This window comes from Leptonychotes weddellii, chromosome 4 (genome assembly GCF_054177405.1).
Source record: "Leptonychotes weddellii isolate Sample4059 chromosome 4, ASM5417740v2, whole genome shotgun sequence".
Lineage (NCBI taxonomy): Eukaryota > Metazoa > Chordata > Mammalia > Carnivora > Phocidae > Leptonychotes > Leptonychotes weddellii.
In genome coordinates, this window is record NC_138372.1 from 11,650,318 (window position 1) to 11,668,392 (window position 18,075).

At 51.6% G+C, this 18,075-nt stretch overlaps 1 protein-coding gene across 9 annotated transcripts in view; it reads left to right on the forward strand.

Moving 5' to 3' along the window:
* Positions 1-18,075, forward strand: part of ARHGEF10L (Rho guanine nucleotide exchange factor 10 like) — a 160,344-nt gene that overhangs the window by 134,127 nt on the left and 8,142 nt on the right. For all 9 annotated transcript variants that reach the window (XR_014144693.1, XM_081817586.1, XM_081817583.1 and 6 more), the window contains one exon: positions 17,036-17,210. Coding sequence is in view for 8 of the 9 variants with exons in the window: in XM_081817586.1 (XP_081673712.1) it covers positions 17,036-17,210 (175 nt within the window). In the remaining variant the exon portion in view is untranslated. The remainder of the gene's footprint in view (positions 1-17,035; positions 17,211-18,075) is intronic.

An 18,075-nucleotide genomic window follows, 5' to 3' on the forward strand; every position in this document is an offset into this window, starting at 1 on the left:
TTTGCCACCCCCAGGAAAATGATACTAACCAACGTATATGGATCGGGTATGGGTTTTAAGTACTTTGCAGGAATTAACATGTTTAATCCTCAAATTACCCTATGAGATGAGCATTATTATTATTCCCACTTTATGGATGAGGAAACAGAGGTACAGAGAGGTTAAGTGACTTGCCCCAGGTCACACAGCTAGAAGGAGGCCGAGCTGGGATCTGAACATGGGCGTCTGACTCCTCAGTCTGCTCTTGATCTCTGTGTCAGCTGCTTGGGTAGGCAGAAGGCTGTGTCCTTTGGGCTGCATTTGTCCCCCACAGTTTCTGTCCTGTTAAATGTAACTGCTGGGAACTCTGATTTGTTTACGCACGTGCTTTTTTCACCAGCATGTCTTCCGGGCCAAGGATTGCTGCCTGTTCATTTTCCTTTCCCTGGTGTCCGGCTTACACAGCGGTGCTCTGAGTCCGTAGTCACGGTGTATGGACAGATGGGTGTCCTGATTCCCAGGCCCTCTGTGTGGGGTGCTGGAGGGATGGACGTGAGTAAGACCTGGTCTCAGCTCCTTGGGAGCTCAGAGGCCAGTGTGGGGAGCAGACCCGGGATGCTGAGTGTCAGCCCAGGGTGAGGAGACTGCGAGGGGGCAAGCCCAGGCCCAGTGGGAACCCAGGGGAGGCACGAGGGGTGCCAGATCCAGCTGGAGGAGGGACAGGAGCTGGTGAGGTTCCTGGAGGTTAGGACCCCTGAGCTGGACTGGGCAGGTGCGTGGCTGTGATGAGTGCAGGAAGAGAGGAGGCAGGGAAGATGCTCTGAGCAGAGAGCGCACCATGAGCTGGGTCAGAGTCAGCCCCGCCGAGCACAGATACGGTTTGGAGGGCTCCCTGGGGACAGGCCTCTCACTGCACCCCTGCCCCCCACCAGCTGTCTCCATTTAGGTCCACTTCGCCCCCGGTGGCCACCCCTGACCTTGCTGAGCCTGCCCCCTGCGGAGCCAGCCCCCACAGTGTGTCTCTAGGTTTGATGCTTGCCCACCGACTGCTTGTTCGGCTCCTCGATCCCAGCGGAGCCGCCGCGAGACCTGTTAAATCATAATGTAGCTTGCTAGGGCTTGTGTCAACACCGCATCCTTGTGTTCATTATCTAGATCGGCACCTTCAAAGTCTAATCCAGTCATATGGAGTTCATTTTAACTGATCGCTGGAGGGGAAGCCGGCTGTGGGATGGCTGTTGCATCTTGATTAAAGAATAAACTTACTGGGGACAGGTCGCCTGGAAAGTGCCGGAACGCAGGGCAGGTTGTATCAGTGTTTGGGCCTGGGGCCTGGCTCCTGTCCTGCAGGGCTGTTGTGAGGGTTAATTGGGGCAGCCTCTCTCTCATGAGACCCCAGCTCTCCCACCGGCGGAGAAGAAGTCTGTCTGGACCACCTCCCCTCCTCCACACGCACCGGGTCACCCCCCTGGGACCGGCCGCCACAGCACCGTGCTCCTTCACAGCACTGGCCAAAGCTGCATGTTGACGTTTTGGGGACACTTACCGGATTAACGAGACCGGGGCTGTGTAGGGCAGGACCACGCCTGCTTGGCTCCCATTGCATGCCTGGTGCTGAGGCCAGGCTGATGTGTAGCAGGTTCTCAGTGCAGGGCTGTGATGGGTGTTTCCTTTAGGGCGATGGGCTCTGGCTGTGGTGGACAAGGAGGGGAGATTTGGACAGGGGTGTGCTGTTAACCTGCTTCAGAGCTCAGTGCTGAGCACATGAAGGGCGCTTCTCAGAGCGCGTGCTGTCGATAATCCCACCTGGCTCGGGCTCCCGCACATCCTGCGGTCGCCACGCCCTCAGCGCCTGGCCACTGGCCTCTGATACGGGCACTGATGCTTTTGGTCCTCAGGCATGCCCGAAAAGAAACTTCTCTGGATTCCTGAATACCGACAGCCCCCAGATGTCCCCCTGCCCACCCCCACGTAGGGCCACCTTCCCCCCCCTTAATTTTCACGTTTAGTGCCCAAACTTAGTTTGCATGTATTAGCTGTTGTAAATCTATCATAACAGTGTGACGTGGCATGAATAATGCATCACTGGGCTGTATTAGTTTTCTTTCTCCTGTCTTATTTATGACACGAAACGGGTGGGAATTTGCAAAAGCGAAATCTAGGCGCAGGGCTTCCTGGGTAATGGTATGCAAATTGGTGTGAGGGCGGAAAGATTCACCCAGTCCTGGGGGTGCCCGAGCCCCAGTGTGTGGGCCACTGCAGGGAGTTATCTCTGTTCACAGTTTTGTCTTAATTTTCTTAAGTGTATGTGTCATTGCTGTTGTCATCCTATTGTTTTTTTAAAATGAAAAGTTGGCAGGTGAAACTCGAGACATTGATTTTCTAAAGGTTGTGGAGACTTCCCAGGAGGCTCAGACCGTGAGCATTTTCCAGCAGCAGGAAGAATTGAGGTTAGACTTTCAGAAGAACTTCCTTTCAGGAAGCTTGTGAAGGACAGGGGCTGGGGGTGGGTTTGGGGCTCCTGTGGGGCCCCCTCCTGGGGAGGGTATCGAGGGGCCACGCATGACTCAGGGCCAGCTCTGCTCCAGGGCTCTGGGGGTTGTGAGGAGGTATCTCCAGGGATGTCCTGTGGAGCTGGGGATGGCTGAGGGACAGGGCTCCAGGCCCCCTCTCTCCTCACTGGGAAGAGCTCAGAGCTTTCCTGTATCCCATATTTGGTCTCCCCCTGTCCTGGAAGATTTAGGTTGGTAAAGGATTTCATGGTGTAAAAACAAATGGTTTGAAGCTGTCGGCTCGGGGAGCAGGTTCTGTGAAGCCGTGGAGAAGCCAAGTGAGGTGGTGGGGGGAAGGCAGATGGAAGAGGATATTATGGAGAGAACAGATGGGGGACTGGAGGTGAGGGAGGGGCAGACGACAGTGGCAGGTGGCAGTCCTCCGCCTCTGAGCCCCTGCCCCCCAGCGTCTCTGGCTGTCAGTCTGTCCTCCCATCCATGTAGCTCTCCCATGTCCCCCCACTCCTCTGTGGTCACTCTCCCCTCCGAGCCCTGCCGCAGGGGGGAGGGAGGACAGACACCAAAGGAGCAGCTTCCTAGCCCCCTAGGAGCTGGCAAAGACACACAGAGCCACGAACGGACCCCTGAAGGCCGGGCCCTGGGCTGGGCCTTCCTACGGTGGAGACTGGGAGTCTGAGGCCAGGACCAGACTCCAGGTGTCATCATAGATCGAGTGAGATCACACAGGGAGGGGCTCAGGCCAGCGCCTGGCGCACTCAGACCATTACAGGATGGTCACCTCACGCCTGGCAGCTAGACTGGGGGAGGGTCTGCTGGGCCGGAAGCTCTAAGGGGGCAATCCTGCTGCCATGACTGAGTGGGCCCGCATGGTGGTCAGCGTGGGCTTGGGAGCTGGGCTGGCTGGCTTCGGCCCCTGGCTCCCCGCCGCGTGCCTCCACTTCCCCACCTGTAAAACGGGGATAATTACAGAACCCACTCCAGGGCTAAGCAGCTGGATGCATGTGAAGCACACCGTGTCACAGCTGTTTTACAGGGACACAACTTGGTCAGGATCACGTGGGACATCCGATGGTGGAGCCGGGATCTCCAGCTCCTTCTTCTCTAGTGCCTGGTCCCGAGGCCCGGGGTCCACCATGTCTGGCTTGATGACCAGAGGCAAAGGGCCGGGCGTTGGCTCCCCCGGATACCTGGGGAGAGAAGGCAGTGGGGTGAGACAGTGGCCAGCACAAGTCCTGACCCAGAGTAGGTGCCCTGGATGCAGAGGCCTTATCCTTGTGCCCGTGCTCTGCTGTGGGGCAGACACGCCTTCCACCGAGCCCGGGAGCCCAGGAGAGGAGTGACATTGTGGCCAGACGGGAACCAGGCCTCCTGGAGCAGGTTCAGTGAGAATGGGTGTGTGGGAAGAGGCTCCTGAGCAGTGTGAGCAGACGCATGGGGGTGAGGACAGCTTGTGTGTGTGAACAGGTGTGTGTGCACCTGTGTGTATGTGTGCAGGTGAGAGGCAGAAATTGGTCAATTACATTCACATTGTTTAGTCCTTGACTGTAGCTTGAATCCCACTGACAGCATCCAGTTGGGCTCTGGGGATCTGTCAAGCCTGGAATCATTCCCCTATCCCCGTGGTGCCCCTGCCCCCTGCCCAGCTGTCTTGGGTGCAGATCCATGCCTGGAACTGAGACGTGACCCTTCCGGGCGCCTCTCACACCCTCAGCAGGAGGGCGGCACAGCCTCCTCGGCCGAGCCTGCTCACCTCTACTTCTGTGGCCAAGGGGAGTCCAGAACAGTGGGGAGAGGTCATATGTGCTCAGTGACAAGCAGGTGTAACGTAGGCATATTTAACTTTTGGGAGGCCAAGGGTGGTTTGCAGACTCTTTAGAGATATTGGCAAAAACGGCTGACCATCCTTCTAGAAAAATGTACCGGAGGTGCCAAATATTTCACAGTTAATTCCAAAACGGGTTGTTAAAAGTTTAGAGCAGGCTGTCAGTCTTGGGGCGGGCAGGGCCATCCGTCTGTCTGTCCCTTTTCTGTTCCCGTGGTGGCCCTGAGCTGGAAGAGTCCAGCACCAGGTCAGGACTCTTGTAACCCACACTTCAGAGATGAGTCAGCTGAGCCCCAGAGGTGCTGACTGACTTGCTGGTGAGAGATGGAGTCACATCTAAAGCCCCTCTCCCCCCGCCCGGCGAAATGCCCCGGAAGGACCCCTCTGCTTCTGGCACGTGATCCCTTGGTTGTGACCAGGTCGGACTCCAAAGGCAGTGTGTGGAGGCATTGGACGGAGCCCACACAAAGGTGTCTTTGTGTGTGGCTCAGAGACCGGGTATGGGCTGTGGAGTCCCACCAGGGTGACCATCCGTCCTAGCTTGCCCAGGACTGGGTGTCCGGCTTCTGGTGCTACCGCTGTTCCCCCCCTTGCAAACCGGGGTGGCTGGTCACCCTGAGCTGGCATCCTGGCGTTCCCCCCCGTTTCCTGCACTGTGACTTTGTGAGGGTCATTCAGCCTATTTGTTTCCTCAGCTGTGAAATGTTGATAAGAGTAAGATAGATAAAGGAAGGCAAGGGAGTTGTGCCGATTGCCTTTAAACCACAGACTGCACCTGCCCACCTGCCCAGAGCAGCCGCTCGGAGCGGGACCTCTGCGTCTCCACCCCCAGCCTGTCCCCTGGCTGGTGGAGTGAGCCCGCACCGTGGATGTCTCTTGAAGCCTGCCTGTTTGATGAGGATGGTGGTGGTGCCCTCATTCCAGGTGGCTGGGGCGTGACATGGAGGCAGGGCTGGCTGAGGGGCTGGCACGTGCTCCGTGGGCGATCTCCGGACCAGGCAGCCCGCCCTGGTGACCGAGCAAGGAGCGGGACGGAGAGCCCCTGCATGCCCACGCTCTGTTGGGGTGCCCGGCAGGAGATGCCTGGGGGAGCATCCCGAGTTTGGAGTCCAGGGGTCAGGCCCATGCCCAGCTCTGCCCCTGCCCCATGGGACCACCTGGGCTCACATTCCCCTTTCTAGGGTCGGCCCCTCTTCTCTCATAAAGGTCTCTGCGAGGAGGAAATACTGTGGCGTGGAGAGGGCCTGGCACACAGTAGGTGTCCAGCAGGTCGGAGCCATGCCAGCCTTCTGCCATCTCTTTGGCAGCCCCCAGCCAGCCCCGAACGTCCCAGCGCTCCTTCCCGGCTCCTTGGCATCCTCTCAGCTCCAATGACTTTGAGTGGTGAGCTGCTCACCCTGGGAATTTATAGAAACCGAGCACAGAAGCGTCACCTGGAGGCACATAAATATTGTACGATGGAGGTTGAGCTGCGTCAGCACAATCTGGAGCAGCGTCACTCACCTGAACCATATGGTGCACGTGCCTGCAGCCGGGCGAGGGGGACAGGCCGTGGTGGGCCAGTGCAGCACCCCGGTCTCTTCCCAGCTCCCCGACCAGCTCCTCACTGCAGGTGGCATGCATGGAGCACTCGCGGTGGCCAGCCCTGCCCGCGGAGCCTCCCGGGACTCCAGAGGGCAGGTTCTCCTCCTGGCCCCATTGACAGGTGAGAGAGGAGAGACAGTGACCTGGCCAGAGGTGAGCCAGGAGCTAGGCGTCAGACCCAGGCCCTTCCCTCTGGCTGCTGGCTTTTTTTTTTTTTAAATAACTTTGTCTCCCCCCCCAACTTTTTATTTAGAGAAATTTCAAACTACAGTAAAGTTGAAAGAATAGTACAATAAACACACAAATATTCTTTACCAACTGTTAGCATTCTGCCGTAATCCCCCGTATTATACATACACTCCCTTTGTTGGCTACGCCATTTAAAAGTCAGTTGCAGACATTATTACTCTTCACCCCTAAATAGGGAGGGGTGGCATGGCTATCCCACATAACTTCCACAGCATCATCCTACCCGGGAATTCAACGTGGAATTGTGTCTGTAGGTGCCTTTTCCCCAGTCGTCCCCCAAATATCTTGTATAGCTTCTCTCCTGACCCCGTGCAGGATCCAGCTGGGATTGAACATTGCATTTGGTTTTCATGCCTCTTTAGTCTCTTTTTAATCTAGAACAATACTTCTGCCTTTATTTTATTTTTTGTTTCCGTGATACTGACTTTTTTTTTTGAGAAATCCAAGCCACGGTCTCATAAAAATTTCACAACCAGGAATTGGCTGGTGTTTTCTCGGATGGGCTTTGAGTGTGTGGCCAGATTCTGCATGGGGGAGCTGTGGGCTTCTCATGGCATGGCAGGAGGAGGGGGGAAATGCAGGCTGGTCCCATCCCCGATCAGTTCAGGCAGGTCCTTCAGGGGTCCCCATCTTCTAAAGGGACTGGTTTCCCTTTGTGATTCCTGGGTCACCTGCAGGGAATTCCTTCAGAACGTGTGCATATCCTGTTCCTCGGCAGACTTTTGCCCCAAACTTTCATTATTTCAAGAGGAGTTCTCCTTACCCTGACTCAACCCCCCTTCCTCTACCACCTCTACACATTTATAGACTCTTTTAAAATCCAGTGTGCTATAATCCAGGACCATCGCTCCTCTTGATACTCAAATTGTCTCAAATTTGGCCAATAGGAGCCCCTTCGTGTTGGCTCCTGGGTCCCTTGGTCACTTACTTCCCCATTATTCATGGGGTGCTTCCCTGCTCTTCTGCATCGGGAGAAGTTCTGCCCCTCATGGGTCATTTCTCTGGGGTATCCAGGCTGGTTCCCTTTCGTGGGCATGGAGTCTGGGGTGCTCCCTGCTGCTGGATGTCATTGCTTCCAGACCCTTTCAGTGCACAGGGCCAGGAAAAAGAACTTAGGTTCACACAGACAGCTCTGATCCAGATCTGAGACTGCGGACCTCCACCCTCACCTTCTCTCACTCTGTCTTCGACTCTTCTCGCTGTGAAAACCCTGGCCCCCGAGAATAATCTCTGTGAACTTCAGCCACACCACGTGGTGTCCGAATCGCTGGGCCCGCCCCAGCACCCACACCAAGTCTACTATGTCAAGTCCAGGACTTTGCGGATCTTTCTGTCCTTAAGGCCCCGGGGTGTGTGGTCAGCGGGCTGAATTCCCACGCTGCCGGAATGGGTTCTTTTCTGTGTGGGTGTGGCCATGTTGCAATAAAAGGGGACCCACCCAAACAGGGGGCAGGCCTCTGTAGTCTGAGGGTCACTGTTTGCAGACCGCGGTCTAGAATATCATCCTAACGCAGTTCCCGGGGCAGGATGAGCAGCCGGCAAATCGCCCTGCCTGGACTGTGGGGGACGAGGTGGCAGGAGGTGCCGGGCCTCCCGGAGCTCAGAGGAGGGACAGGACTGTGCTGGTGGCTGCTGGGCAGGGGGCCTTCTTCAGAGACAAGGAGGATAGAGGCCTCTGAGAGGGAAGGTGACCCACACTGCTGGGCTCCAAGACCGGCCAGCGGCTAGAGGAGGGGTCCAGAGGGGAGAAATGGGAAGCTAGCACTGAGCCCACTGGGCAGCAAGGACTGGGCCTCACCGCTGCCTGCCCCACCCCCCAGGAGTACTGGGGCCCATGCTGCTGGCATGTCACCTGCCCTGTCCTGTGTCCCCGGGAGGCCCAGCCAGGACTCCCAGGACCTGGCTCCGTGAGCGGGCTCCTGGCCTGGGGAGGGCGCCCGGAGAGCGCGGAGATCACGGAGGAGAGAGGGGCTGAAGCTGCCCCACCCGTCGCTCATGCCTCCTGCCCTTTCCCCCACCGTGTGCCACGGGGCTTGGCAGGTTTGCACAGGCCTTTGTAAAGACCCTCAGGCCTGGGGGCAGACTTGTTGTGCGTCTGCAGAAGTGAGCCTGACTTCTCTTTTAGTTGGATTCTGACTCAGGCGCGGCTTTCCACGGCCCTAGGCCTCCTGGTTCCCACGCGCTCTGGCTTTCTCGGAGGCTTCCAACCCTTCCACGGGAGCGGGGCGAGCACGCACACGCCTTCCTGTTGGCGTGCGTGCGTGCGTGCATTTGTGTGCAAGTGTGTGCGTGCCGTGTTGGAAGGAAGGTCTGCAGACAAAGCCTGCCGGGTGCCCCCCTCCACCCCTGCTGCCCCCTCCGTTTAGCGGTCGGCTCGTTGACGGCGGGCCCCGTGGGAAGTGGGGTCCAGCCTCAGCGGCTCATCTGTGGCTCCTCTGCTGGCCTCTCCCGCAGGGTCCGTCGGGAGGCGTCCTGTTTGGGTCTGGTGCTCCACCTGGGGCTGGGCCTTCAGGAACGTTGTCTTGAGCACAGGCTGGTTTGGGAAGATAAGCACCCCGGCCGCCCAGGGTTCCTGGGAAGGACTAAGGAGAACTGAAAGCCAGCGCTCCAGGGCTGTGGGCAGCAGACTTGGGGGTGAAGGGCCACAGGGATGAAGTTGCTCCTCTCCCCTTGCACCGTGTGGGCTGGGCCCAGCTTGCGGAGGCTGTGAGGGGCTTGGCCTCCCTCTAAATCCCAGAGGCTCACTGGCTGAGCCTCCAGGACCTGGGCCTTCATTGGGGGGGGGGTTGCTGAGGAAAGAGGAGCAGAGACCCCCCGCCAGCCCCTTGTGTGAGCCCCCAGTCTGAGGGAGCAGGAGTGTGCCACACCTCATATGAGACCCCCCTCCTCGCCGCTGGGGAGCCCCCACTTTGATGGAGACAACATGCCTCCGCCCTGGGTGAACTTCCTGGCTGAGAGGGAGCTGGGGCTTCTGCTCTCAGGGTCCCCCCATTGAGGGACGAGCTGTGCCACAGAATCCTGCCTCCTGAGAGCAGCCTGGCCCGAGGGGAGGGGAGGATGTTGCTCGGCCTCTCCCCTCCCCTAACCCCGGGGCCCTGAGCTTCCTGTCCCCATCAGCCTGGGCCACATGCAGAGCTCAGGCACCAGGGACCGGCTCGGGAAAGCAATTGTGTGGGCCACAGTCTTGCTCTCACGGGCTTGGCTCCCCATGGACACCCCCGCCCCAAACAGCCGGCTTCCTTATCTCAGTGGGAAGCTTCTTGGTGATCTGAGCCGGGAGGAGTTGGGGCCACTCCTCACTCCCTGAGCCCGTGCGAGGCCCACACCTCCAGCCCCTGCCACGTGGCGGTCGAAGCGAACGTCCTTCAGAGGCAAACCTGATCGTGTCACTTCCCAGCCTAGCCCCTCGGGCACTTAACTGCCGTCAGCCTTCCCCGTGGATGTGGACGGCAGCATCCTGGGGCGCTCTCCCCCTCCGTCTAACCACGGGCCCCACTCTGACACCTTTCTGTTTCTCACACACGCGGTGCTCATTCCTGCGGGGCCTTCACACTCCCCCACCCCAGCCCCGCTCCCTGGTACAGAATGCACCTGTTTGTTCCTAATCTCCAGGAATTCTCCTCTGACTCCCATCTGTCTGCTCTGCTCTTTCTTTTTCCTTTTTTTAAAAATTCAAGCCCAAAGTCAAAGTGAGAGGCCTTCCACATAATAAGTGCCTGACATCCCGTAATTGTTTTTATTCTGTAAGTTTGCAGTGTACAGCTTTACAATTTGATATCTGTATACGCTACCAAGTCTGGTTACCCTCCGTCACCATACAGCTGACCCCTCACCCCTTCCACCCATGCCCCCAAACCTGCTTCCCCTCTGGTAAGCATTAGTCTGTTCTCTGCATCTGTGAGTTTGTTTTTGTTTTATTTTGTTTGTTTGCTTGTTTTGTTTTGTTTTTTAGATTCTACATAAGAGTGAAATACTGCAGTATTTGTCTTTCTCTGACTTATTTCACTTAGCAAAATTCCTTCTAGGTCCATCCGTGTCACAGATGGTGTGTGTCATTCTTTTTATGGCTGAGTAACATTCCATGCTATCAATACACCACATCTTCTTTATCCATCCATCTACCGATGGACAACTTAGGTTGTTACCATATCTTGGCTATCGTAAACGCTACTTTAGTGAGCATAGGGGTGCATGTATCTGTTTGAATTAGCGCTGTTGTATTCTTTGAAAAAACACCCTGAAGTGGAATGGCTGGGTCACAGGGTAGTTCTGTTCTTAATTTTCTGAGGAACCTCCATACCGGTTTCCACAGTGGCTGTACCTGTGTGATTCCCACCAATGGTGCACGAGAGTTCTCTTGTCTCTACATCCTCGCCAACACTGGTTACTTCTTGTGTTTTTGATTTTAGCCATTCTAATAGGTGTGAGGTGTGATAGCTTACTGTGGTTTTGATTTGCATTTCCCTGATAACTGGCGATGTTGAGCATCTTCTCATGTGTCTGTTGGCCATCTGGAGGTTTTTGGAGACACGTCTATTCAGATCCTCTGCCCATTTTTAAATTGTGTTGTTTGGGGGTTTTGTTGTTGTTATTGTTGAGTTGTATGAGTTCTTTATGTATTTTGGATACTAACCCCCTCTTCCGTTTAGCAGGTTGCCTTTTTGTTTTGATGATGGGTTCCTTTGCTGTGCAGAAGCTTGTTAGTCCCCCTTGTTTATTTTCACTTTTGTTTCCCTTTCCTTTGGAGTCAGATCCACAAAGATGTCACTAAGACCCATGCCAGGGAGCTTACCAGCTCTGTTTTCTTCTGGGAATTTGATGGTTTCAGGTCTTACATTCAAGTCTTTAATCCATTTTGAGTTCATTTTTGTGTCTGGTGTAAAATAGGGGTCCAGTTTCTTTCTTTTGCATACGGCTGTCTAGTTTTCCCAGCACCATTGATTGAAGAGATGGTCCTTTCTCCATTGTGTGTTCTTGGCTCCTTTGGCATAGATTCATCGTCCATATGTGTGCAGGTTTCTTTCTGGGCTCTCAGTTCTGTTCTGTTGACCTGTGTGTTTCTTTTTGTACCAATACTGTACTGTCTTGATTACTATAGTTTTATAGTCTAGTTTGAAATCAGGGAGCATGATACCTCCAGCTTTGTTTCTCTGTTTCAAGATTGCTTTAACTATTTGGGATGTTTTGTGGTTCTGTACAAATTTTAGAATTATTTGTTGTAGTCCTGTGAAGTGTGCGTTGGAACTTTGATAGGGATTGCATTAAATCTGTAGACTGCTTTGGGTAGGAGGGACATTTTTTTTTTTAAGATTTTTATTTATTTATTTTGAGAGAGAGAGACAGAGATAGCGAGAGAGATAGTGAGCGAGAGCACGAGTGGGGAGGAGAGGACGAAGCAGGCTCCATGCTGAGGAGGGAGCCTGACACGGGGCTCGATCCCAGGACCCTGGGATCATGACCTGAGCCAAAGGCAGACGCTTAACCGACTGAGCCACCCAGGCGCCCAGGATGGACATTTTTTTAATATTCTTCCAGTTAGTTCCATGAGCATGAACTGTCTTTCCATCTATTCATGCCTTCTTCAATTTCTTTAATCAATGTCTTACAGTTTTCAGCGTACAAGTCTTTCACTTCCTTGGTTAAATTTATTCCTAGGTGTTTTATTCTTTTTGATACAATTGTAAATGGGATCATTTTCTTGTTTTTTCTCTCTGATGAATCGTTATTAGTGCACAGAAATGCCACAAATGTCTGTATATTGATTTTGTATCTTGCAACTTTACTGAATTCATTTATTAGGTGTAGTGGTTTTCTGGTGTATTCTTTAAGGTTTTCTCTATATAGTATCCTCTGCAAATAGCGACAGTTTTACTTCTTCCTTTTTGCTTTGGATGTCTTTTATTTCTTTTGTTGCCTAATTGTTGTGACTAGGACTTCCAGTACTATGTTGAATAAAAGTGGCGAGAGTGGGCATCCTTGTCTTGTTCCTGTTCTTACAGGAAAAGCTTTTAGCTTTTTACTGTTGAGGATGATATTCACTGTAGGATTGTCATACATACAGCCTTTATTATGTTGAGGTACATTCCCTTTATACCCACTTTGTTTTGAGAGTTTTTCAACATCACAAATGGATATTGAATTTTGTCAAATGCTTTTTCTGCATCTATTGAAGTGATCATATGGTTTTTGTCTTTCATTTTGTTAATGTGCTTTATCACATTGATTGGCAGATGTCGAACATCCTTGTATCCCTGGAGTAAATCCCACTTGGTCATGGTGTATGACCCCTTTAATATATTGTTGGGTTCAGTTTGCCGATATTTTGTTGAGGATTTTTGCATCTATGTTACTGGCCTGTAATTGGTATCAGGGCTGGTTTGGGTGTCAGGGGTGACGCTGGCTTTATAAAATATGTTTGAAAACTTCCCCTCCCTTCAATTTTTGGGAAGAGTTTGAGAAAGGCAGGTATTAAATCTTCTTTGAGTGTTGGTAGAATTCACCAGTGAAGCTGCCTTGTTCTGGCCTTTTGTTTGTTGGGAGGTTTCTGATTGCTGTTAAAATCTCCTTGCTCTAGTAATCATTCTGTTCAGATTTTCTCTTTCTTCAGTATTCAATCTTGGAAATTTATATGTTTCTAGGAATATCCATTTTTTTTTCTAGGATAGGAAACCTGTTTTTTTTTCCGGGTTGTTCAGGGTGCTGGCATATCGTTGTTCATAGAAGACCCTGATGGGGCGCCTGGGTGGCTCAGATGGTTAAGCGTCTGCCTTCGGCTTAGGTCATGATCCCAGGGTCCTGGGATCGAGTCCCACATCGGGCTCCCGGCTCAGCGGGGAGCCTGCTTCTCCCTCTGACCCTCTCCCCTCTCATGCTGTTTCTCTCTCGCTCGCTCTCTAAAAAATAAATAAAATCTTAAAAAAAAAAAAAGACCCTGATGATCCTTCGTGTTTCTGTGGTATGAGCCCCACATCTCCCCTCTCATTTCTGATTTTATTTATTTGAGTCCTCTCTCTTTTTTTCTTGGTTAGTCTGGCTAAGGCTTTGTCAATTTGGTTTACTTTTTTAAAGAACCGGCTCTTAGTCTCATTGATCTTGTATATTGTCTTTTTAGTCCCCATTTCACTTATTTCTGTTCCAATCTAATATTTTCTTCCATCTACTAATTTTGAGGTTTGTTTGTTTCTTTTTTTCCCCGTAGTTCCTTTAGGTGTAAAGTTATATTGTTTGTTTGAGATTTTTCCTGTTTCTTGAGATCAGCCTGCATCGCTACAGACTTCCCTCTTAGAACCACCTCTACTGCGCCCCCACCCAGATTTCGATGTGTTGTATTTTTGTTCTCATTTATCTCCAGGTATTGTTTTGTATTTCTTCTTTGATTTCTTTTTCGACCCATTGGTTTTTCCGTAGCATGTTTTTTAATCTTCCTATTTTGGTGGTTTTTCTCATTTTCTTCTTGTAATTAATTTGTGGTTTCATACCATTGTGGTTGGAAAAGATGCTTGATAAAATGTTGGTTTTCTCGAATTTGTAGAGACTTCTTTTGTGCCCAGCAGGTGATCTATCCTGGAGAATGTTCCATGTGTCCTTGAGAAGAATGTGTTTTCTGCCGCTTTTGGGTGGAATGTTCTATAAATATCTGTTGAGTCCATCTGGTCTAATGTGTCATTTAAGGCCGATGTTTCCTTATTCTTTGTTGTTGTCTGGATGATCTATCCATTGATGAAAGTGGGGTATTAAAGTCTTCTACTAGTATTGCACTGCTGTCAGTTTCTCCCTTTAGGTGTGTTAAGATATGTTTTATATATTTTCGTGCTCCCTGTTGGATGCACATGTATTAGTAAAAGTTATATCTTCTGGATTAATCTCTTTATCACTGTGTAGTGCTCCTGTTTGCCTTCTATTACAGTCTTTGTCTGCAAGTCTATTTTGTACTTGTAAGTATCGCTACACCAGCTTTCTTTTCATTTCCATTCACTTTCAGCCTGTGGGTGTCCTTACTTCGACATTAGTTTTTCGTAGGCGGTGTATAGATGGGTCTTGCTGTTTATCCATGTAGCCACTCTGTGGCTTTTGATTGGAGCATTTAGTCCATTTCCATATAAAGTAATTGTCGATGAGGGTATACTTGTTGCCATTTTGTTAATTGCGTTCTGGCTGTTTTTGTAGCTGCTCTCTGTTCCTTTCTTCTCTTGCTCTCTTCCCTGTGGTTTGATGGCTTTCTCCTGTTAGGTTTAGATCCCTTTCTCATTTTCTTTTGTGTATTTCCTTGTGGTTACCTTGAGGTTCACGTAAAATCTCCTATGACAACAGCGGTCTGTTTTAAGTTGATAGCAATGTAATTTTAAATACGTTCTAAAGCTTTACTTTTTTACTTCTCACCCCTGATGTTTTATATTTTTGATGACACATTGTGCATTTTTTAATTTTGTGCTTCCCTTAACTAATTATTCTGATTTTAGTTAATTTTACCAGTTATGTCTTTTCATCTTTACAGTTGCTTTGTAAGGATTGATTCACTATCTTTGCTATTATACATCTACTTTTTCCAGTGAGATTTTTACTTTCGTATGTTTTTGTACTAGTAATTAGTGCCATTTCTTTTAAGCTTAAAGGAGGCCCTTTCACATTTCTGGTAGGGCTGGTTTGGTGGTGATGAACTCCTTTAGCTTTTGCTTATCTGGAAAGCTCTTAATCTCTCCTTCAGTTCTGAATGATAACCTTGGTTGGAAGATTTTTCCTCTCAGCACTTTAAATGTGTCATGCTGCTCCTTTTTGGCCTGGAAAGTTTCTGCTGAGAAATCTGCTGATAGCTTTGTGGGGTTTCCCTTGTACATAACAAGTTTTTCTCTTGCTCCTTTTTGGATTCTCTCTTTATCCTTAACTTTTACCATCTTAATTACAACATGTCTTGGTGTGGATTTCTTTGGGTTCATCTTGCTTAGAACTCTGGGTGTTGTGGACCCAGGTGTCTGATTCCTTCCCCAAATTAGGGATGTTTTCAGTCATTATTTCTTCTTTTCTGGCCCTTTCTCTCTCTCTTCTCCTTCTGGGATCCCTATAACACAAATGTCATTTCACTCGATGTTGTTCCAAAAGTCTCTTCAGATGTCTTCACTTTTCTTAATTCTTTTTTCATTTTGCTGCACTGTGTGGGTGTTTTTCATTGCTTTATTTTCCAGCACACTGATTTGTTCTACTTCATCCAGTCTGCCATTGGACCCCTCTAGTGTATTTTTCAGTTCAGTTATAACTTCCGTTTGGTATTTTCCTATATTTTCTCTCTCTTTGTTGATGTTCATACTGTGTTCATCCATTCTTCTCCCGAATTTGGGGAGCATCTTTATGACCATCACTTTGAACTCTTTATCAGGTAGTTTGCTTATCTCTGTTTCATTTAATTCTTTTTTTTAAGGTTTTGTCTTGTTTTTTAATTTGGAACATATTCCTCTGTCTCTTCATTTTGCCCTACTCTGTGTTTGTTTCTATGTGTTCGGTGAGTCACCAACCTCTCCCAGTCTTAAATGGGTGGCTTTATACAGGGGATGACCTGTGGGGCCCAGAAGTGCAGTCTCTTTGGTCACCAGAGCCATATGCTCAAGGGGTGTCCCCCTTGTGGGCTGTGTGTGCCCCCCTGTTGTGATGGGGCTGTGGCTGTGGCACACTGGCTCCTGGCCTGGCTGGGGGCATGTCCACGGCTGCTGGGGTACACTGGTGGACAAGACTCTCAGTGGAATACACTCACTGGCACGATCAGGTTACAGGGAGAATCCAAAATGGTGCCCACCAGTACCAGTGTTAGGAAGGTAGACTGAGATGGTCCTACCAGTGGCTCCAACCTCAGTCCATGGGGAGAGCCCCTGATGTTTTCTGCCACTCTGACAGACCCTTTAAGGTTGTTAGTAAATGGATCTTCTTTATCAGAGATGTATGCTTTTTTTCACATTGGTGTTTTTGACTGGTTTCCAGTTCGAGTGAGTGTGTGCAAGCCCCTTAAGAGTGAGTTTTCTGTTCCCTTCAGTTTTCTAGTTTTCCTGAATGTAATCCCCATTGATTTTCAAAACCTGGTGTTTTGGGGGCTCATCTCTCCTGGGCAAGATCTAAGGGTTGGGGTGCCTGAGGTGGAGCTCGAATTCCTCATTCCTCAGGGGAGTTCTGTACCTTTGTTATCCTTCCCGATTGTGATGTGCCATGGCGGGGCTTTCTCCCTGGGCAGTCTGTGTCTCTGCCTCTCATCTCGTCTCAATGGTGTCCTTTTATCATTTGTTGTGGAGGCTCTGTTCGTTCAGGTCCCTTTCAGGGGGAGTTATTCCATGAGTAGTTGTAGATTGTCGTGTCTGTGGGAGGAGGTGAGTTCAGGATCCACCATCTTGAACCCAACTCCCTACTGTTTCTTGGTTTATCAAATTTTGAACATTATGTGTTGCATCCCTGCTGTAAAAGGTTAGGATTTGACTCACACTACCCACCTCCCTTCCCTGATCGTTGTTTTGTTGCATTTGTAACTCCCGATAACGTACATAGGCTGCCACCTCCTCTTGCATTGACTTTGGCCCTGACTTTCCCTTGTGTCACAGGGGCTTGCCAGAGCCTGGTGTGTCAACTCCTGAGAGCTGACTGTGTGCGTTACCATTTTCCTAGCTCCTTGTGTCATGTGGGAAGCTTGTGATGGGCCACATTAGAAGTTTTTATACCACGGGGATCGGCCGACATGACAAACCGGCATTCCCTACCCGTTGTTAAACATTTATCATCGGCACACCACTGCCGGGCTCCTGAGGTTCGCTTCTGGCCCTGAGTCTGGTTCAGGCCGAGGCTAGATTAGCTTGGCCCCCTGAGGCTCAGCTGGAGGGCCCAGCCCAGCACCGACACCCTGCTGTCTGTGCCACAGCAAAGCTTCGAGGCGCACCAGGATGAGACCGTGAGCGTGACGCACATGGTGAAGGCCGGCAGCGGCGTCTGGATGGCCTTCTCGTCCGGCTCCTCCATCCGCCTCTTCCACACCGAGACGCTGGAGCACCTGCAGGAGATCAACATTGCCACCAGGACCACCTTCCTCCTGCCAGGTGAGTCTGCTGCTGGGCATCGTGCCCTGCTGTCCTGGGCCTGTGCAGGGGAGGAGCTGACCTTCGTGGAGCACCTTCCACGGCCGGGCAGAGGTGCGTCCGGGCCAGCCCACGTTGTTAGCCCTCGTAGCAGTGTTTGGCCGGCTTTGAAAACTGGCCTCCAAGAGCGGAGGCAGCAGGGCTGGGATTCGAACTCAGGGCTGTCATTCCCAAACCTCTCTTGCTGTCATCACTCTTCCCTCTCACTTCTTGCGGGAAGTGAGGCTCCAGGCTCAACAGACTCTCCCAAGTCGGGCAGCTGCTAAACAGTCATACTGGGTGGGAACCCAGGCCCATCCACACCTGCCACTCCTCAGGGTGACCAGAATCCCAATTCTGCCTCACGTCACGTACAGAATGTGAGGCGAGGGGAAAGAGAGAAGGCTGACCAGAGGTCTCTTTCTTTAGAGGTTTTTCTAAGAAAGGCAACTGTCTTGGTTTGCTGGTTGGGGTTTGGAGGCAGGGGGAGAGCGAAGGGCTAGGACATCATCCCCTTGGGGCCCTGCTTCCTCCTGCTGAGCTGTTGGTGATACTCAGCAGAGAGGAGGAAGGTTGGAGCTCCCCTAACACTCTGCTTCTCCCCGCATCTGCCCGAGGCCTCCGTGGCAACCCCCTTCCCATCTGCCGCCTGAGATGCTGCCCAGACCCTGCAGGCTGTGCTGGAGGGAGCCAGGGCAGACGCCTTCTCAGGGCCCATTCCCACCCCCAGCTGGCTTTAGAGCTTGGCCCAGCTTCCACCAGACAAACAGACTGTCTGAGAGGATGCGGAGGCTCCATCCTGTCCAAGCTGGGCCGGGTTCAGCAGCTGGGAGAGCCGAGGGGCCCT